Source organism: Palaemon carinicauda, chromosome 2 (genome assembly GCF_036898095.1).
Source record: "Palaemon carinicauda isolate YSFRI2023 chromosome 2, ASM3689809v2, whole genome shotgun sequence".
NCBI classification, from domain to species: Eukaryota; Metazoa; Arthropoda; class Malacostraca; order Decapoda; family Palaemonidae; genus Palaemon; species Palaemon carinicauda.
In genome coordinates, this window is record NC_090726.1 from 88,685,501 (window position 1) to 88,707,577 (window position 22,077).

A 22,077-nucleotide genomic window follows, 5' to 3' on the forward strand; every position below is an offset into this window, starting at 1 on the left:
AGGTCTACACTTCTTCAGCTCTCCTCAATAAGGGGGTCTAACTTGTATTTTCCTAGGTCTCCACTTCTTCAAGTGGAAAGAAGGTGGCGTTCTGTGCCAGTGGAGTATTTCTCAAGATCCTCGAGTCCCTGGAGGCCACTAGTCACGGGAACTAGTTGACCACTACGTCGCGGCGTTTTATTAACTAATTGCTCCACTGATAAGCGGACTAAAACCTCGAACAACCTTCACACCTAAATGAATTAGCTCTTCACATTGCTTGCATATCTTAGAGTCTGTTAGATCCTCAAATACCGTAAAATATCAGAGCGTGCCAGACCAGTGGTCAATCCAGGAAGAAACCTGCAAAGCTGACATTGCAGCCGCTTCCATACCCGTGATTTCCTTCAAAGCGAAAGTTAATGGTTGCTGTGCTAGGCATTCTGCTGACATCCCTGGAGTCAGCATCACTTCCTTTGCATCCAAAGACGGACATGCTCCCTCCATCATATAGTACTTCCTGTAGTTCGAAAAAAACCGGAGGAATTAACTTGAAGCACTTCACTACAATGCAACAGATCCGCCTTCAGTACAAGATTAGTCACCATTGGATATACTAGCACACTTACTCTATGATAACCTACACTTCCATGTTTATTTGTTTAGCTGCTGCTTACAATTAATTTTTCATAAGTTTGCCTTATTTTCTATTGGGTTTCACTTTAAACAACCAAAAAATTCTTTCTATTCATAATGAAGGGTCTATTGAATATTTTAGATTTTTTTATATAATTTACCTTTAAATAATAGTAAAAGTACTGTGATTCCAGGTGTAAATAAACCTTCCATATTCATTGTGAAGTGATTGTGATTGTGTAATAATTACACGATACATAATTGTCGAAAGATATAAAACTACCCGTCGGTAATGGACGTTAAGTTACTGCGTAGAGAAATATAAAAAATAATGATCTGTTTGTATCCTTTGACACAAGACGTTTACTGTAATGCATAATTACAAGGCATACATACTATGAACAGACAGAGAGAGAGAGAGAGAGAGAGGGGGGGGGAATATATTTGTCATTGTGTTTAAAGTTATCAGTTACAAATGTGATCAGTGATATAATATTGAAAAAAAATTATCCTAAAATATCTGTGAAATGCAAGTAAATGATATATGAATTCAGAAAAAAAAAAAGAAGTTTATTTGGATAAGACATTTTCAGGTAATTTACTGTAGTGTAGAGATAATTTGGCGTGATTTTAAATATAAGAGTGGGATGGAATTCAACCAAATAGAGCTTTCAACAACTTGCATAACTGGTGTTTTGGGTTGCATTGTGGGTGGGAATCAGAACGACACAGCTGTCTAAATTTAGAGAATGGTTTCTGCATAATTTGAACACATATACTAACATAAAAATACAATAAAATAGAAATGAATCAAGACTAAAATAGCAAAAGTGTTTCAGTCGCTGGTAAAGTGAGATGTGAGGATCCTTACAACTCTAAACTGTGTCAGGGGGTTTAGAGTAATGCCTCGTGCAGAGAAGGTTGCCATTGGCTAGAGAGTGGTGTGATTCTACATGGTGATACCAAAACACACTAAAATAACCCTTATACAATAAGGAATAAGAGCTGGAATCCCAAAGTCTTTGTTGCTTGGTTGAAGAAAGGAGGGGATAACATTAGGAGGGTGGTAGTTTTTTAGTGAAATATCCTAGCTGTGATATACAACCATACACTGTACTCTTTTGTAGGATATAAGTGATTTTAACTTTCATATGGTTTATATTTGTAAATGACATACCTGGTACGTCAAACTGTGTAGTATTGGGCATGTTTTGACATCAAGTGCGCATCATCATAGTGAAAGAGAAAAAGGAGTGAGCTGTCCTCCGGGAATCTTTCCAGGCAGATATTTGTGCCTCCAACTTTTGGATAGTATGGTGTTGCCTAGATTAACACAGCTCAAGAAGTGCCTTCAAGCTGTGTGGCATAGTAAAGAAAGAATCAGTCGAGGTATGACTTTCTGAGAAAGAAGCAGTTAAAGCCTCGACCAGCTTGAGCTTCCTAATTAAGCCCAACATGTTACTGAATGACGATTCTTCCTCAATCTCGTTTGAAGTTGGCTCCAAAGGCAGTGCCTCAACAGGCCCTGGTGAGCTAACAAAACGAGCAGACTTGTCGGAAGCTGGGGAGGCAAGCCTTGATTGCTTTTCAACCCCTGATCATGGCGGGCCCGTTGTATTGGGAGTTAAAAAAGTGGAGACGCACACTTGTTCTTCAGTTGAGAAGTATCTTTTCTCTACCTCAATGAAAGTATAATTCCGATAAATAGCTACAGGTTCGTATCGTTATGAAAAATAAAATTACCTCCAAAATTGTTATTTGTTCTCACACTAAATACAAAGCCTTCTGCTATTTATAGGGACTGACTTGCCCTTTAGGAAGGTGTAAGCATGAATTAACCGGGTTGGCTTTTGATCCAAGGGTTTTCCCATACGTGCTCTGCACATAACACGGAGAAAAAAAACCCTGACACCTCGCTAAGCTCCTTGCAACGCACGATTAGCGGCCTGAGCAATCTTTGTACTTGTGACACTAGCTATGTGACTGGTCTAGGTAAGAGTTCTCAGAAACATAGCAATCTTTAGAATCAACCATAAATGTTACCCAATCCCACCTCGCTACGGGGGTATAGGGACATAGGTATCATTTCTATAATAGGTTACACAAGGGAAATGGTTTTACTTGCAGATAGGTGAAGCCAGCTTGCAAAGGACCATGGGTGCTGTTTCCCAAGAGTGGGAAAGATGAAGGAAAGAATGAGCCAGTCCTTCACATTCATCCCAGACTAATCCCCGGTAGCTTTTGCTCTCAACCATCTGCTAATCCATCAAGTAGACTGAGTTACTTAAACCACTTGCTGTGCAGACACCACAGGACCAATGAAAAACCTCTCATGTTCCTGTAGGTCACATCTTGCAGGCAGTGGGCAATGAAAGTCGCTTGAAACTACCACACGCTCGCTTGTAGGACTTGCGTCACATAGTAGATCTTTTTGAAGGCTAAAGACATACCAACCCCCCTAAAGTTGTGAGCTTTGGGTCGTCTATTTGAAGGAGGATCGGGATTCAGTGAAAGGTCTATGACCTTGCAAATCCAAGCAGCAATGGTATCTTTGTGATCCTCCTATTGACCTTCCTGTGCTGACGAAGATTCTAGATACTCGGGAGGGGGGGGGGAGCTGCTGCGGTTCTTTTGATGTAATACCTCAAACTCCACACGGGCAAAGTAACAGTTGATCTGGATCATCAGTTATAGATTGATCTGGATCATCAGTTATAGATTTTTAGTCTTGGCGATAAACACAAGGATGAAGTTAAATATTACCTCCCAGCATCCCCTTGAATGGGCGACGTTGTAGGAGACCATAAAGTTTACTAACCACTTTAGCTCGAAACATTGGTAGAGGAGAGACAATTCCAATGAAGAGAAAATATTAACTCCCTTCAGTCAAAGGCAAGACTTAAGGCTGAGCAGTAGCCTTTCACTGCATAGACCAAGAGAATCTTTTCCTCTCGAACGTACACGGGGAACTTCACTATTGTTGGAATAGTGGCATCGATGGGAGAAATACCCCTTCCACGACACCAACTACAGAAGAAAACCCACTTGGCCTGGTAGACTGGAGCCATAGATCTTTGCCGGTATCCAGACATCATCTTCTCAACTTGATGCAAAAAGCCTCTCTGAGAGAGGAATTGCCCGATAGTTTCCAGGTGTGAAGTTGCAGCGAAGCTAAAACTTCATGAAAGATGTTCACCTGCGGCTGTTTGAGTGGATTGTGTCGCGGAAGGAATTGTCTCTGGATCTCCATCAGGAGGTGCAAAAGTGCCAGGAACCATTCTGCATGATGCCATAGCGAAGCTATAAAGGCCATTGAGAGGTTCCTGGATTCTCTGGTCTTGTTGAGTACCCTTCTCACCAGACTGAACAGGGAAAGGAGTAGACGTTGATGATGTCCCACTGTTGTTGGAATGCCTCCTACCAGAGAGCATCGGGGTTTAAGATTTTGGAGCAGCAAAGCGGGAGACGGAGATTCAGGGACGTCGTAAACAGAGCCACAGTCGGGGGATCTCACAAAGTCAAGACTTTGTTGGCTACAAGATGATTCAAAGATCACTCGGAGCACTCTATCCGAGTCGTCTTCTGACCATCTTAGCATCTTCACCGCTAGATTGCATAGGGGCTGCGGAAAAGTACCGTCTTGTTTGTTTACGTAAGCTATTACCATGGTGTTGTTCATCAATAAAACAGAGTGACCTGCCAGGAACTGCTGGCACTGTTGGAGGACTAAAAGACTGCCCTCATCTCTGAGAGACTTATGTGCTGGTACCTTGCGGACTCAGATCAGAACCTGGAGGCTGTGTGGCGCAGCATGTGGGGGTCCCCACCCTTCTTTTGATGCATCTGAATAGAGCATCAACTCTGGGGGAGGTACGAGGAGGTCGATCCCTCTGCGGAGGTTCACATCTGCCACCCACCAACTTCTCTGCTGCTCGAGTCCCATGGAGACCAATGCGTCCAGGGAGTTGCTGTGTTGATTCCCCCTGGACTTCAGCCGCCACTGAAGAGATCAAATTCTGAGACGGCTGTTGGGCACAAGATGAGCCAGGGATGATAGGTGACCTAGGAGATGCAACCACTGCCAGGCTGGAAGTTCTTCCCATCTAAGGAAGGGGCTTGCTACCTTCCTCAGCCTCTGTGTCGTCGTCTGATGGAAATACTTTCCTCTGCTGCACGAACAGCGGCAGTAGGAGTTTCGAGTTTCAAGGACGAGCCGCGAGGAGGGGACTGGCAGAGCTGACGATCTGGGCAAATGCCCTCTTCCAGGCACCCTTTAACCCTTTAGAACAGGGCAAAACTGCATTGGCCTTGGGAGGTCGCTGAGTGCTGTACATGTGGTCAAGAACAGTGTCCTTGCCCTCTTGAAGGGCCATCGTAGGGTTAGGACAAGCAGCCCTAGGGAGGTAAGTCATCATCATGATCTTGATCATCATCACTCCACGAGCTTTCACCCATAGGAGCCCAGCTTGGGTCAAGGTCATCAACCGTTGAAGCCGAGGGAACGTCACTTGCTGACATCCCTGTTGGTGCTGGGAAGGTCCCACGAGACCCCTCTTTAAGAGATTGTGCTGCCCTGGCTGCAGTGTTCTTAGGCACCCTGTCAGAGTCCTTCGTCTCTCTACGAGGTGGAAGGAATTCCTCAAGCAGCGATGGTTTGGAGGGCTCCCCTAACCTATAAGAGGGCTGTTTTTCTCTAGATGAAGGAAATGTTGCTGGGTGCTTCATTTCCTTGGAGATGGGGCGTAGCTTCGGAAGGATCAACCTCTATATGCAACGAATGGAAGGCAAGACCTCGAGCCTCGGCTTGTACAAGGCTGGAAAGTATCTCCCAGAGGAGGAGTCCGGTTCTTCATTCTCCTCTTCTTCTTAGTTGACAAGAGACGAGCAGCTGATAAATGATGAGCAGCTGGCAAGTAATGAGAAACTGGAGAGTAACGACCATGAACAGACAAGTAACGACCACGAGTCCAAAGGTGGCCATCATGAGCTGGGGAGTGGCGATCAGGTGTTGGCAAGTGGCGATCACGAACAGGAGAGCGTCTAGAAGATTGCCGGTTTCTAGGATCATCAGGATAGTCTCTCCTGACAACAGGCGAAGGAAAATGTCAAGAGAGGTGGCGAGGATTACGTTCTCGACGAGAAGTAGCGATCCCTATGGTGGAGAGGGCTCCAGTCATTAACAGCATGCCGGCGAGGACCTGGTTAGGTGAAGCGTTGCAGCGGCAAGATTCATTAACAGGGAAGACAAGCTCTGAAGAGCTGAACGTCTGCGGAGAGGCAGGGTGACGTCTGAAAAGTGTCTGCGATGGAGAATCAGGGGAGGACCTTTCTCAAGAACAAGGGAGGTAAACACCCACAGAAGAAGCATGCCTTGGACTTTGCCATCGCCCCCCTGCCTCAGAAGGCTGAGAGGACTCAGTAGGAGGAAAAGAGCAGTATTCAGCGGCAGGCAGTACCTGCAGGTGATGACAGAAGAACAACAACGTCGGCATCAGGGGCACAAGACACTCCAGGGGAATGAAGCTCAGCAAAAGGGCTTCAACCTCTGGGAAGGCCGGAGTCCTTCTCCTCTCAGCAACCATCAGCGCCTCCTTCGAAGGGGGGATCGGGCACACCCAATAAAGGCTAAATGTGCAAATTATCAAAAATAAAAAAGGATCCCCCCAAAGGGAAGGGGCAGATCTGCTTCTCGAGAGGAAGTAACACTGTCCATCAAACCCCGGGGTTAACCTGGTGTTAATTGGTCTACACTCCTGTTCAACCGTTCTCCAGAAGAGACGGATTGAGCAGAAGCTTTGGGAAGAGATCACGGGGTCAAGGAAGAAGTCCAAGGTTGCTTCGACTTCGAGAAAGACCCCGAAGGCGAAGAATCATTTTTGGACTTCTTCTTGTGCCGGTGCCCAATTCTCTTCCACTGGAAGAAGACCTCTCCCGGAATTCATCGCAGGTGTTATCCCGATCACAACGTCATCCTCGGCAGGCCAGACACAACGAATAAGGGTTTGTCTCAGCGGAGACATGAAGGTCATGCAAGAGCGTCCTTTAGGTCCCGGACAAGTCCGCATGATGGAAGGCAAGGAGAAATAACAAGTACACCTATGAAAGAAAAAGGAATTAGTCAAAATGGCAAGTCAAACACAATTGGAGAGGCAAAGAGTGGTAACATTCATTCTCGGCCAAGCCAAAAGCAAAAGTTACGAGACAACACTTATGTGTGTGAGCAGGGTAGCGGGCTAACGTCCTAACCCCCACTAACTAGTGGCCAGGTAGTTCTACCTCGCTTGAGAGTCTTATGGCTAGTCTTCCAGCTTCGCCGAAAGTATAATCTCTATAAATATCGGAAGGGTTTATATTTAGTGTTAGAACAACTGTACCTTTATACCATGTAAAAGGTCAAAACTTCAATGTACTCAAACTTTCCTCACAATATGTCAAAATGTCTTTGAAAGCTTTTTGTAAAGAAGGAAAGAATATTAGGATAAACATAACCATAGATTGGACATTCATAGAAATATTCTCTGAACTAAAGATAATCATAATCAGCAATGATTTCATTCCATGAATCTGTGAAACAATTTTCATTTATGGACTAACTCTAAAATATAAGAAAAAAGATGAAAAAGGGAAACGCTCACGATGATTGCCTCGTCGTCGTCCAGGGGAAGGTGAATGTGAAGATGAACGTGATCTACTACTGCGACTCCCAGCGCTGCTTCTGGAGGTCCTACTTTCGCTTTTGCTTCTACTTCTGCTTGAGTAAGATGAGGAGTGAGTTGATCTGGTGATCATTAACAAATTTGCCATCATCAGTGTTAGGTACTATTACCAAACCAACGATTTAAAATCTTAAACTCTCAAAGTGATGGTCCAAAAGAGTTCGTCTTCAATATTAAAATTCAAAAAGTTGCAATTCTTCAAGAATTTAGTAATTGGCTAATAGCTACACTTCAGCCAATACACTAGGCCAAATTAGTGGCACAAATTTAGGAAAAGGCATTAAACTTGTAAAGTAAAACTATACAATAATCTTGTAGGAGACAATACCTGGAGGATGAATGAGAAGAGGAACCCGTAGAATAACTTCTTGTTCTAGATGTTTTCTTTTTGCGACCTGAACGAGGTGGGGTCTTTCTTCTTGCCCAAGGATCAGCCCAAGCTTCTGCTTCACCACGAGTGCCTCCACCCGTTGAAAGAACTTCCATGTATCTGTCATCCTGCCAAATTCGACTTCTAACATATCTGACAAAAAATAGTACAATATATTAATAAAAAAATACTTAACTAGACAAAACATAAAATACAAATAAAAATAGTCAGCCCTCCATCACTGCCGGGGTTAGGTGACAAGAAACTACTGCGAAAAATGAAAACCCTTATAATACTGGTGCACCAGGGTCAATGACCTCCCCTAACCAACTGACCATGGCCTATGTGCCGTTGCCTAACAACTCAAATAACAAACTACTTTGTCTTTGCATAGTTCACTAAGTCTACTGTATGTATTATTATAGTACCTGTACAATAAAGTACTGTACAAACTCCTCTTCATACACTCTTTCCTTAATAAACTTCTGAAAAACCTATAACACAAAATAAACTACATCAAAATTTCCTTCTATTTTCTTCACAATCCCAAATCCTTAAAATTTATCTATTCAATTCTATCATTTAGTTTAATGTTATACAAAATGTTATATAGCTACATTTAATTTTTACTGTATGGTAATGTGATTTATTCTACCCTCTAATTAAATTAAATTTCAATTGATTATCCCTTCACCTTCTTTTCCTTCATTTCATTGTTTTTATATACAGTATTTACTTTCAGCTTATTGTTTCCCTTTGATAATATCCAATTCTTTCCTGCATAATAAATTACAATATTTTAGTTTGAACAATAAGAATGGAAAAAAAATTAAAACTAGCGTATTTCCCGTGTCAAAAAAAAAAAAAACCAAAAAATCACTCTGCGTCTTAACACTAAGAAAAACTTGTATAGAGTTTGACAACTCTCAAATACCCAACTAATGACATACAAGCACTCACACTCACCAGACATAAAATATAAACCTACAATTATTATTCATATATGATGAATAAATTTATTTTTATATTGCTTTTCATTTAGTGAAGTTCTGCAGCAAGCAAGATATTTGTTATTTTGGTAATCAGCTGATGATGCGCCAATCCCCTTCTACTAGCAATCATGCCAACTAGTAGTCCCCTAGCAGACGACGCTGTGTAATATAAGTTGTTTATGCCGTATTTTATTTATTTTCTCACATTTCTTTTTTATAATTTATAATAAAGCAATATTTTGATAACGATATTGTTGCCCGAGTTCCAAAATAATACAAACAAACAGTTGTTGAATCGTCGTCGGCGCCCACTCGTGTCCGAGTATTGGGTTCTGTCGTTAGCCATCAGCCTCCTATCTGTGGGGTGGGTGCTTATGCCTGATGTGGCTGTTAAGTCCTAGTCTGTGGTGGAAGAGTCGCGGACAGTGTTCACAAGGGAGGGTAGGTGGTGGGTGGGGCTGTTCTAATCGCTCTCTCCTTCTTCTCCTCCTAGCCTCCTCATTTTGTCTCCTACTCTCCTCGAAGTCCACGGTGCCATGGTGTACTGTACTCCTCCAGGTTTTCCTGTCCCTGGCTGTTTCTTCCCATGAGGAAGGATCGATGTCAGTTAGAGCCAGGGTGCGCTTTAGTTGATCTTTATAGCGCATTTTCGGGGCTCCTCGTGGTCTGGTGCCCTGGGTCAGTTCTCCGTAGAATATTTTCTTTGGGAGCCTAGATGGATCCATCCTATGCACGTGTCCTATCCAGCGGAGGCGGTGGTGGATGATGGTGGCCTCCACGCTGGTCAGCGAGGCACGTTCTAAGACTTCAATGTTGGTGGTGTGGCTCTCCCAGGGGATTTTCAAGATCTGCCTCAGTTTCATTTGTTGGAAGCGTTCTAGGATTTTAATATCGTTTCTATATAGCGTCCATGTTTCACATGCATACAGGAGCGTGGAGAGGACTACTGCCCTGAACACCATTATTTTGGTGGTCATTGTCAGTGCGTGGTTGTTAAATACGCGGCAGTTGAGTCGGCCAAAGGCGGAGTGGGCTGCCCTGATCCTGTTCTCCACGTCCTTTTTGCTTGTGGGAGCTGATGTTAGGATGCTCCCTAGGTAGGAGAACTGGTCCACCTGTTCTAACGGTTGGTCATTCACTGTGGTATTGAAGTTGGGGAGCATCAGTCCTGGTGGATGTTGGACGAGGGTCTTGGTTTTGTCTGAGTTGACTTGCATCCCAAAACGTTCGTAAGCAGAGTTGTATGCATCAGCTAACGACTGCAGGTCCTCTGCCGTCTGACCTGGGGTGGCATTGTCGTCAGCATACTGCAGTTCTCGCACTGCACACAAGGTGGTCTTGGTTCTGGCGCGGAATCTGGCGAGGTTGAAAGCGCCTCCATCCATGCGGAAACGTAGGTCGACTGAGGGTGTGTCTGGGGGAATCTTGTTGAGGATTGCTGCGGTGTATAGCGAGAAACACGTCGGGGCCAGAACACAGCCCAGCTTCAGGCCGCCGTTGATGGGGAATGGGTCTGAAAGAGAGTTCTGGTGGCAGACTCTCCCAACCATTCCGTCATGGAGGGCACGCACCAGCTTGACAAAATCGGGTGGGCAGCCATATCTTTTGAGGACAGCCCACATGGCAGGTCGAGGTACTTTGTCGAAGGCCTTTTTCAAATCCCAGAAGATGAACATTATGGGCTGTTGTTGTTCGAGGCTCTTCTCTTGTAGTTGTCGCGCACAGAAGATCATGTCTATGGTCCCACGGGAAGGTCGAAAGCCGCACTGGGACTCTGGCAGGACGTCTTCTGCGAGAATAAGGAGGCGGTCAAGGAGAATCCGAGAGAAAATCTTACTCGCGATGCTTAGTAGTGATATTCCCCGGTAGTTGTTACAGTTCTCCCTGTCTCCCTTCTTGAAGATGGTAATGATGTTTGCATCGCGGAAGTCACTGGGGGGGGTCTTGGTCTCCCATATTTTCAGTATAAGGAGCATCAAACGGTTCCTCAAGCCGGGGCCACCGTGAGTGAGGAGCTCCAACGGGATGTTGTCTGGCCCTGGGGCTTTGCCGGGCTTCATGCGCTGCAGGGCCTTGTTGAAGTCATGGATGGAGGGTGGTAGTGCCATCCAGTGACGGACGGGATGCTGCGGGGTCATTCGCAGGAGATCGTCTGGGGTGTCTGCTTGGTCATTGAGGAGGTTCTCAAAGTGAGACCTCCACCTGGCCAGGATCCCCTCGCTGTCGGTGATGGTCGTGGCCCCATCCGCGTCCTTCAGGCTGCCCACTGATGACCGTGTGGGACCGAATATTTCTTTTGTTGCTGCATAGAAGCTGCGCAGGTCACGTTGGTCAGCGAAACTCTGTATTTCTGCAGCTTTTCTTTGCCACCAGGTGTTCTGGGCTTCACGGATACCTCTTTGGCAACCAGCTTCAGCTACCTTGTGAGCACATTTGTTAGCTGCTGTTGGTTGGTTTTCCAAAGTCAGGCGTGCTTGTCGTTTGGTTTCAATGAGAAGAGAGATGGTAGCATCATTCTCATCAAACCAATCCTGCCGTTTCTTGGTGGTGTAGCCTAGTGTTTCCTCCGCGGCACGGGTGATGCGGACGTCTCCTCGGTCTCTGGCTCTGGTCAGGACGTAGTCCAGGGTGTGCCAGTGTTTAGACCGTGGGTGTCTCCATGTGGTCTTTTGTTGAATACGACCATGGTAAAAACATATGTTAGTTGAGTGCAGAGTTACCAAGTCAGAAGAAAATTAACTAGACCTAGAGTCCCATATATTAGCAAAAGTATTCCACATAAAGGAATTTCTAGACTTCTTTGATCAATAATTAATTTTGCAGGAAAATTTGTAAGCTATATGAGGAATCTAGGAAATATTACTGGAATTTTACTTCTTTACCAAAAAGTAGATTAAGAACATTGGCAGAACTCCGTTAATGTAAACAATACTTGAAACAGCAAACACTAAACGTAATTGTGGTGGCAACTATGATAGGTTTAGAGGTTTCGTATGTAGAAATGTGATAAAATTGGGATAACCAGCGTGCAACTAATTAATATTAACTTGATCCTTTAGTAATGCAACCAAAATGTGAAAATTTACTGCGCCAAATAAAAATCACACTGACTAGGAATTGCTGCTAGCTTAGTTTGCAAAATCCTCATTTTTTCCAAATCTACTTTGCTGAATTAAGGGTGCATCTTACCACTTGTAGCGTCTTATGACACGGGAAATACGGTAATTTGTATTTTTCCTAACTACACAAACCTGAGTCCTTTACCTAGGATATTAGATAACAGAGAAGTTGGAATACAGCAATTACAAATTATAACGGCGAGGCAACATCCCTCACCTAACTGACAACTCAGATTGAAGACATACACTTTCTTTGGGGCTGGTGATGGCAGGAATGTTTGAGTAAAAGACTCAGATTTGTATAGTTAGGCAAAATACAAATTAATTTTTAAAACTTATTTATTCCTACACAGATACAAACTTTGAGTCATTTATATGGGTTTTACTCCTATGTCGATTTTCTAACCAGAAAGAAAAATAAGGTACCTAATTGATAACTATATAATAGGTTACTAGGCAACTCCACTGCTAGGCAGTGTTACATACTGCTATGAGGCAAGCTCCACTTCTCTCCTGGTCGTCCTATCTAGAGGCTGTTATCTTTTGCTGCTCTATGACCATGACTTACTCCACACTGGATTACCGTTGCAATGCTTCCTGTTCTTTGTTATGCTTTAATGTCTAGTGTTGCTAGTATAAAGCGGACTTTCCCTGCCCGTGATAGTCACCCTTGTGACATTTATGAGCCGGCGGAGATAGATCTGCATCTCTTTTGCCCGAACTGTTGTGGTAGTCAGTGCTCCATAGAATCTCCATGTGAGTATTGTTGGGAGTGACCATTCCCGTTGTAAGAAACTAGCTGAAAGATACCGTTCCCCTTCCTTTTCTTCCTTAGATAGCAAGAAGCATAAGATCGCTTCTGCAAACACGATATTGCCCTCAAGGATCCCAGTAACTGAGGATGATGCCCAAGATTTGATTACCCTACACATTCATGATAACTGTTAATGTATTATCGCCCCATGGACCTAGTGATTATGAGTCACTGCTTGAGACTGATTCCCTGGCTATGGACCCTGCACTTTTGTGTGTGATCCTGTCCCAGTGTCCTTAGTGCCTGATTACACTGATTTAAGTAGATCTTCGTCATCTCCCGCTAGTGCTTAGTGGAGAGCCCTTTATGGTTCCAGCAAGATGACTTTTCACTTCTTGAGGCATCATCTTTAAAAGTGTCGAAAGTCTCCCCTTGTCATCAGGAAACACCACTCCCTCGAGTCGAGACTGCCGTTTCACCACATACTGATGCTGTCCTGCAGGAAGATCCTTATCTTTCACCCACTCAGCATCATCCTCCTACTTAGAATTCCCCAGGCTCATTACAAAATTCTACTATCACTTATTCTGACAGTGCGCACTGCCTCTGGAGTGTCCATGACTCAGACTTCAATGTATTGGTTTGGTTGAATTGACAGAATACAATCATGTCATCCCCTTCCAAGTAGTCATTGGGGATGGCTAGTCTTCACTCTCTAATAATGCTTTTTTGCCACACTTGTCAACAACACGTATCACTGTACTGCAGCGTACAGACTGACACGTACGCGTTGCCATCCCTTCATGTACTGATGTCACAGAGCATACCACATTTCCAACATGTGAGCATATTCCTCTGTACAATGACTATGACGTCATTACACATCTTAAGAGATGCACGAACTGATTGTACCATCACTGCCCAAGCACATGGATGTGCTGATGTTATTTACGATTATGTATCTACATCAATCCAAGTTGACTATCAGGTAACCTCTACCTTTAAAACTAATTTGCCTCATTTGGATCCTATATATCTATCCTCGAGACGTCGTAACAATGACAAACCTACTATTTTACCACAACCTATACAAACTAATACCTTGCCTATTGTTCATACTACTTCAGAGATTATCCGTTCTACATAACAGCCAAATCCTTTCTTTTCAGATATTTCTTCATATCAAAATCAGGTGAGGAAAAGGGCGGCGGAACTCTTAGCCACCTTTCTTAGGGTGATATCCCCTTCCACTCAGAATTAAGTACCAGCTAAAAAGTGTTGCTGACAGTCCTCGTAGGAGACGTCCTAGTGGCGTTACTCTGAGAGATCCTATTCATCCCGTAGGTCGAGCTCTAATAAAAAAAGAGTTCCCTGCTGCTCCCTCTCATGCTTATAGAGGAGATAGCCTTACCAGAGGAGCCAATATGATTCCTGCCGGCTTTTCTCTGTCACCTCTTCTCATTATTTGCATATTAATATCTGAGAAAATAAAGACTTGCATGAAATGATTAAATCTTTTGGCATGTGCGTAATACAGAACCATATTATACTCTTAAACAGGAGCCAAATCACGAAGACCATGCCCTTATTACTATTGATGACTCTCCGAACCCACTGGACGTGCAGGCTCCAGCTCTGCTGATGTGGGATCTCTCAAGGTTCCCACGTCTGGGTCAGAATCCACCCATTTCTTAAAAGATCATGAGTCTTATTCATTGCTTGGATGGTTTAAGAGAAACTCCTATCGCAGAGGTAACAAGTAGACGTTGTGCCATAGATGCGATCTTTCTGCTGTCACAAAGCACAAGAAACCACTTTGATGTTTCACTATCGAACAAGAAAAGTGACATGCTAGGCTTGTTAAATACTCAAATCTCAGCACCAGAGAATTCACTTAAATCACGCAGATCCTCGAAATTGCCCCCTTTAGCAAGAAGTGCCAGAGAAAGTTTTACATTGATTTTGAGGCTTACCTGAGTCCTCTGCCTATTGACCCTGACATTGCCGATCTGGTACCCAGCAATAAGTTGGCCAACCTACTTTCCACTTTCTCTGCACCCAAAATGCAGACCATGGAAGTTACTACCATGTCGGCATGCAGGCCCTCTCACGCCTGGATCACTGGTCAGGAGCAGTCTTCCATTTTGCATGGACAGAAAATATGAAGACCAAGGACGCTATTGAATAGTTCAAAGATCTTTCAAGATTGTGAGCCAAAGCTCTAGAGTTTCTTCATCAGACAGTTTCCCAGTAGGGCAACTGCATCCTCAAGTGGCGTGACGTTGTTTTGGTCAGGTGTACTAAACAGCTGTCACCCAGCAATGCCCTGTGCCTGAGGAACTGGAACTTGGTGAACTTACCCACATAGTACTTATCTCAATAGCTGCATCTATTAAGAAGGCTGAGAAGGTTAAGCAGTCTTCCTTTATTAGGAGAGCTTTGGCCCCAAGGATGCCTGCCCCTCAACAGCCTCAGAAAAACTCTCCTTTCAAGCATCCGCCTAACAGAGATGTTTGTTGCCTCCTATGGACTCACAGCAGCCTAAGAGGCAAGAGCACCAGCCCTCCTTTCGTTGGAGAGGACACCCCCTAGGAAGGAGTCGCGGTCATAGAGGCTCCCGCCAGGGAGAGGAAGTCCTTCGGCTCACTAAGAAGGTAATGCCTACAGGGCCAATCCCTGGACAGTAGAGGTTCTTCATTCAGGGTATCAAGTCCCACTTGTAGACTACTGACCCCGCTAGCTCGGACTCTGACAGTACAACCATTCTATTTGAAAGCCTCCACAAGAGACCTCCTCCTTCAATAGGAAGTATCCAAGATAATGGCCAAAGGGGCCATAGATGAGGTCTTAAGACGACTCTTCAGGTTTCTTAAGCAACCTCTTCTTGTAGAGAAGCTGACAGGGGGCTGGAGACCCATCACACACCTGTCACACTTGAAACTGTTTCTTTTACAAACAAGATTCAAGATGGAGACCCCCGCCAAATTTCTTTAAGCCATTCAGGTAACCATCCATCTTGAATCGCAAGAGTGAGGTTCCCTTCCAGAGACAAGGTCTACCCCTTCATGGTGCTGTGCTTCAGTTTTTCCACAGCATCTCATGTCTTCACAAAGATCTTTGTCCACATCTCAGCCTGGACTCATGCCATGAGCATCAGCCTCCTCTGGTATCTAGATAACTGGCTTCTATCTGTCACGAGTCTTTCTCATATGTCACAGGGCTCTTCTCCATGACTTCTGCAAGGAATTGGAGATCCAACTAAACCTAGAGAAGTTCAGCTTCATCCCTCAATAATGTATCAGATACCTAGGTATAGAAATCGACTTGGCCCAAGCCAGAGCATTTCTATCTGCCAACAGGGTGATAAGATTCAAGCAAGAAGTAGAAACCTTTCTCGAAAGGGAATCGCTTCCAGTACGCACTTGGCATAAGCTTCTGGGACACCTCCTAACTGGAGAAAACTGGTCCCCTTCGGAAGAATGCATCTTTGCTCAGCGGAGTGGGCTCTGAAGAGCTAGCAGTCACAAACATCAAACCCTCCTGCAGCCTTAGTGACAGTGTCCCAGGACATGGTGACAGATTTCCTTCAGTGGTGGCCGAGACAGGAGAACCTGATAGAAGGCACACCCTTACAGGTTCCTCCACCCAAGTTCCTCTATTCTCCCACTATGCCTCTTGCCAAGAGTGGAGTGCTCATCTTTGAAGGGAGTAGATTTGAAGCCTAAGGTCGCAGGAAGATGGACTTTCACATCAATTACCTGGAAATGAAAGCAGCGTATCTAGCGCTACTCCACTTCTTGGCAACCCTAAAAGGTCACTGTGGTGTTGATGAGTGAAAACTCCACAGTGGTGACCTATATCACCAAACAAGAAGGCTCAGTATTCCACCTGCTATACCAGCTAACAGTAGTAATCCACCATTGGGCGCAAGTCATTAAGATTTATTCCGGGAAGGGGAACCTAATTACGGACCATCCGAGTAACCCAGGGACGACAGTTGGTGGGTTCAGAATGGTTATTGCTTCCCCTAGTAGGGAAGAGTCTTGTAACTTTGTGGGGTTCTTCGACACTAGACATGTTCAGCCCTCACCGGAACACAAAACTCCCGGTGTATTGCTACCCAGTTCCGGACCCAGCAACACCGATGGAAGTTGCCTTCCAACACCCATGGTATGTACCCGATTCATCAGGAAATGAATAGTGCTAATAGCTCCAAAGTGGCCACAGGATGAATGGTATCCAGACCTGGTGAATCTTCTAGCAGAAATCTCAAGAGAACTTCCGGAATGGCAAAGCCTACCGAGCCAACCACAAGTTCGAAAGTTCCATGAGGCAGTCCACTGCCTATCTCCTCAAGGCTCCAGCATCTCCTCCGAAAAAGAGGCTTTTAGGGGCCGACTGCCAAACAAATTTCCTAATTGATTGATTGACTTAAGAGTTACCTAGCATCCTGACTCCGATATCGTCTGTTATAAGTAAAGAATAAAAGAATATGGATTTAAAACCATAAAAACAAAGATATCCTTATAAAACTTGAATAGCTTTCAGAAGACCTGCTTCTAAAAGACCTAAAAATACTGCTAGTATAGTACAACACATCCTGCCCAAGAATCTTGCCAAGGATGAACCTGCCATGCTTACCTGGAGCCTCAAACAGATAGCTATTTCTTATGGTGCTATAAGTGGGACATTCGGTCACGAATGCCTCACTGTCAAGGGTACCATACAGTCGTTGCAATATGGCTACTATTGGCCAGTCACCAGACACTTGTGTGTCAACCCAGTGTAACCAATGCAGAGACAACAAAGAGTGGTCTCACACTTTAGGGACACCATGTTATATATCCAAGAAGATATAACATTCGCTATTTTTCTCTATTATTCCCAACTAAACTATCTAAATGCTGTTGTCAATTATTATAAATAAAATTCTTAATGTTAGGTAAAAAAGAAATCATTACAGAGGATGGGATACCTTCTTGGTAGCAACTCAACTGCAGCATTCTTTGTCAAAAATCTGCCTTTTCATTTCCAGACACACGTGTCCTGAAACTCAGCAAAATCGAACTGCGATATCTTTCAGCCAAATGATAAAAAGCCACTCTAAAATTCTTAAAATTAAAGGGTTACTGGAATTATAATCTTCTAAAGCTTGTAGACACATCTTACATCACTAAAGCTTTCAGCACTTGTTGGAGAATTGGTAATGTTACTCCACTATGTAAATGTGTTTGTGGTAGCTCAAGTCCCACTGATTACTGCCCAATTTCCATACCTCCCAGATTATCTAAAGTTTTTGAACGTACTCTGGCAAAACGACTTAATAGGTTTGCTGAAGGTAATTGTCTTTACTAGTTTGCAATTTGGTTTCCGTAAAGGCCTTGGAGCATGTGATGCCCTTCTTGCAATCTCCAATGCTGTACAGAAATCCCTTGATTGTGGTCAGGAAGTTTGGATGATTGGCCTTGATTTTAGTGCGGCCTTTGACCGTGTTAATAATGAGGCCCTTGTTTTCAAACTGAAACAGTTGGGAGTGGGTGGGTCGTTTCTTAGCATTATTATTGAATTTTTAAGTGATGGATTTCAAGAGTTGTAGTTGATGGGCACCATAGTGAGTATAGGAATGTGATATCTAGTGTTGCACAGGGTAGTGTTCTTGGCCCATTACTTTCCATACTATATACACATGACATGTGGTTTGTCCTAGAAAACAAGCTTCTTGCATATGCAGATGATATTACACTCTTTGCATCAATTCCATCTCCTGAAAGTAGATCTGGGGTTGCTGAATCCCTTAATAGAGATCTAGCTAAAATTAGTGTATAGTGCAAATTATGGGGTATGAAGTTGAATCCTAACAAACCTCAAAGGTATGATTGCAAGTAGGTCAAGAACATTGGCTCCTCAACATCTGGATCTCAGCATTGATAATTTTTCTTTAACTTTGTATGACTTCTAAATTTTATGCGTGTTTCTCGATAGCAAATTTACTATTGGGAAACACATTAGGTCTCTTTCTTCTTCTATTGCACAAAAAATTGGCTTGTTGAGTAAGTCTTTTAAGATTTTTGGTGATCAATCTACTCTGAAGAAGTGTTTTAATTCTTTCATTCTACCTTGTTTCGAGTATTGTTCTCATGTCTGGTCTTCAGCTGCTGATTCTCATCTTAATTTGTTGGACAGAAACTTACCATCTATTAAATTTCTTATTCCTGATCCAGATATTAATCTTTAGCACCGTCGTTCAATTAGTTCATTAGGCATGTTGCATAAGATTTTTTATAATTCTGACCATCCTTTACATTCAGACCTTCCTGGAGAGTTCCATCCTGTTCGTAATACTAGACATGCAGTTAATTCTCATAGTCAGACGTTCTCCAACACGAGGCTCAATACTAAACAGTATTCTAGGAGTTTTATTTCAGTTGTGACGAAGTTGTGGAATGATCTTCCTAATCGGGCAGTTGAATCAGTAGAACTTCAAAAGTTCAAACTTGCAGCAAATGTTTTCATGTTGAACACACTGACATAAGTCTTTTTATAGTTTATATAAGACATATCTGTTTTGATATCACTGCTCTTAAAATAATTTTTCCTCATCATTTATTTATTTCCTTATTTCCTTTCCTCACTGGGCTATATTTCCCTGTTGGAGCCCTTAGGCTTATAGCATCTTGCTTTTTCAACTAAAGTTGTAGCTTGGCTAGTTAATAATTATAATAATAATAATAATAATAAAAATGGTAAAATTACCCTCTTCTTTTAATTTTATTTTTTCATTAGCAGTTAGTATGTTATATAGTTCTGCAGTAAATATACAAGATACTAGAGGAAGTACACCTCTACAGTCAAGATATTTCAAATTGAATGCCAGAATCCAATTTGAAGCCATCAGTATATATAGAAGTTGATTTCCTATGTTCTTTAACATGTTACATAAAAGGAGACCTGGCTTTAAGTCAGTCATTTTTACAGAAACATATCTCTGGTAATTTCCATGGAGGGATTGGCGATATCCTAAACAAAAGAACTATTTCTAGCTATATGAAGTGTGTTTAGTAATTGTTTTACACAAAAACTATGAGGTTGAGGATATTTTAGGTGCTACTCAATATACATTAAATGCCTTAAAAAGATTGCATACTAAAATGCTAAAGAATTAGGAAGTCTTTGCAACCTAAACCAAGGGTGAAGAATTCAAGACTTTCCATAAAGGTCTATAGGTATTTCTCCAGTGTCGACAAGGTGGCTTGTGATCGGTGAAGTTCTAAAGGCTCCTGTGGCCAATCTGATACCTGCATAGTGTATAAAATCTAAAATCTTCAATCAGCTTGGGGTGGCTGGGGAGTATATTTCAAACCTATAACTAATTACTTAAAAAACTAAGGCCTTATACAAATTAAAAATAGTTTTTCAGTCTGCCCCCCTTGATGTGTGGGACAAAACTTTTAAAAGTTTCAGGCTTTCAAAGTGAGGAACCCATGTCAGCTTGCAGTCACATAACGATCCTAAAAATCTAGCTTCACTTACACATGAGATCCATTGACCTTTCATGTACATATCAGGATCTGGATGTACTCCCTAAATACAACAGAAATGGAAAACAGTAGTTTTGATTGTTGAAAACTTAAATCCCTTTATATCAGCCGATTAAATAAGTTTGTCAATTGACAGTTGTAGTTTTTCTCAACCACTGCCATTCTAACTACAGCAAATGATATGGAGAGATCATCTACAAACAGGTTTGAGAGAATATCTTGAGGAATGACTAAGGATATCTCATTAATGGCTAATGTAGATAAGGTTACACTTACCACATTACCCTGGGAAACTCCTCCTTCCTGACATTTCCTCTCTGACAGTTTCAAAGACCTTGACTAGAAAAAAATCTATGTTAAACAAATAATTGAATTAACAATGGTAGCTCTCCTCTCAATCCCAAATTATAATAGGTTTTAAGTATACTATATCTTCCTGACGTATCATATACCCTTTCAAGGTAAAAAGAAAGACTGTTACATGATGCTGTTTGAAAGCAAAGGCTTCACAAATACCCAAGTCGTACCAACACATCAGTTGTTCAGTGCATTTTTCTAAATCCACACTGGATAGGTGATAAAATACCTTTCTTCTACAGGTATGAGATCAGTCTTATACTGACCATCTTATAAATGATCTTACATAAGGTGTCAGTGCAATTGCCTGATAGCTTGATACTAAAAACTTACCCTTACCAGGTTTTAAAAAGGCTACAATAACCTCTAGTTCCCAAACACGTGGATAACCATGATCATGACATATTCTATTAAAAATGCTTAAAACAAAGACCTCAGTATTAACAGGTATATGTTTAATCGTTGCATATTGAATTCCATCGGGTCCAGTGGTTGTATCATTGCAAGTAGTTAAGTGCAGAATCAAATCCCATTTCAGTCAAAGGAGCATTGCAAGATTCCACCTTTTTAGCATTTTCCATTCTTCAATGCTTTTCTACTAGTGACCTGGAGATGCTTCACAATTGCATGATACAGTAGAGAAAGGATTGGCAAAGGCATTGCTAAGCTCAGTTTCTTGGGGGTAAATTTGCCCGCTACCCTTTTTACTTTCCTCTATACAGATGGTGGCATTATACAGTTGGCTGACAAAACAAAAGATATCCCAGACTGGTGCCTACCTTCCTTCATTGCAAGGCGGAACTATGCTCTACATTTCTGGTATTCAATTAAATTTCCCCTATACAGTGTCTACACAATCTAGTTGAAGATTTTCTTGTGGCTCTGTGCAGGGCAGTTAGATCTAAAGACCACCATGGGACTGGTCATTGTTTGAATGACTGTGGTTTTGGGAATTGAATTGCCTCGTAGTGCATGAATAGTTCCATTCAGTAAGTCTATGGCATCTCTGCACTCCCTTCAATTTTACTCAGCTCCCAAAATCTACTCTAATCCACCTTGTTAAGGTTCCACCATAGTGATCTCTGTAATGGTGGATTATTGTTGGTGTTTATAATAACTGATGCATGATCACTTATATGCCAATTATCTAATGTTGTCCAATCAAAATTGAGAAGCAGTTAGAGCTTGCAATTGAAAGGTCAATGATTGACAAGGTACCTGTCTGAACATGAAAATGTGTAGGCTCTCCTGTATTAAGGAGCCCCACATCTTCATTTTCCACAATTGATAATATATTATTAACAATTACATTTGTTAAAATATCCCCCTATAAAGCATGCCTACCATTCAAATCTCCCAGAAAGAGAAAAGGTCGAGGGAGTTATTGAATCACCTCTACTAAATTATCTTATGAGATGTCATTTGGAGGCAAGTAAAGAGAGCAAATGGTGTATTTTCTTCTTATATCAACTGTACAACTGCCGGTTACAAAGGTGTATGAATAGACAAAGATATCTAAGGAACATCTTGACGAACGTATACAAGATTTCCACCATGGCTCCCTGCTCGTTGATCATATGTTTCCTATAGCTAGAATATTCATGAGGACAAGGAGT

General features: G+C 42.6%; 1 protein-coding gene across 21 annotated transcripts in view; it reads right to left on the reverse strand.

The window, feature by feature from the left end:
- LOC137625896 (zinc finger CCCH domain-containing protein 18-like) overlaps positions 1 to 22,077 on the reverse strand; it is a 384,898-nt gene that overhangs the window by 215,349 nt on the left and 147,472 nt on the right. For 19 of the 21 annotated variants that reach the window (XM_068357032.1, XM_068357016.1, XM_068356983.1 and 16 more), the window contains exons 9-10: positions 7,660 to 7,854; positions 7,251 to 7,393 (exon numbers count right to left, since the gene is read on the reverse strand). In XM_068357032.1, the coding sequence (XP_068213133.1) occupies positions 7,251 to 7,393; positions 7,660 to 7,854 (338 nt within the window). The remainder of the gene's footprint in view (positions 1 to 7,250; positions 7,394 to 7,659; positions 7,855 to 22,077) is intronic. The other 2 variants (XM_068356883.1, XM_068356874.1) reach the window with 2 other exon arrangements.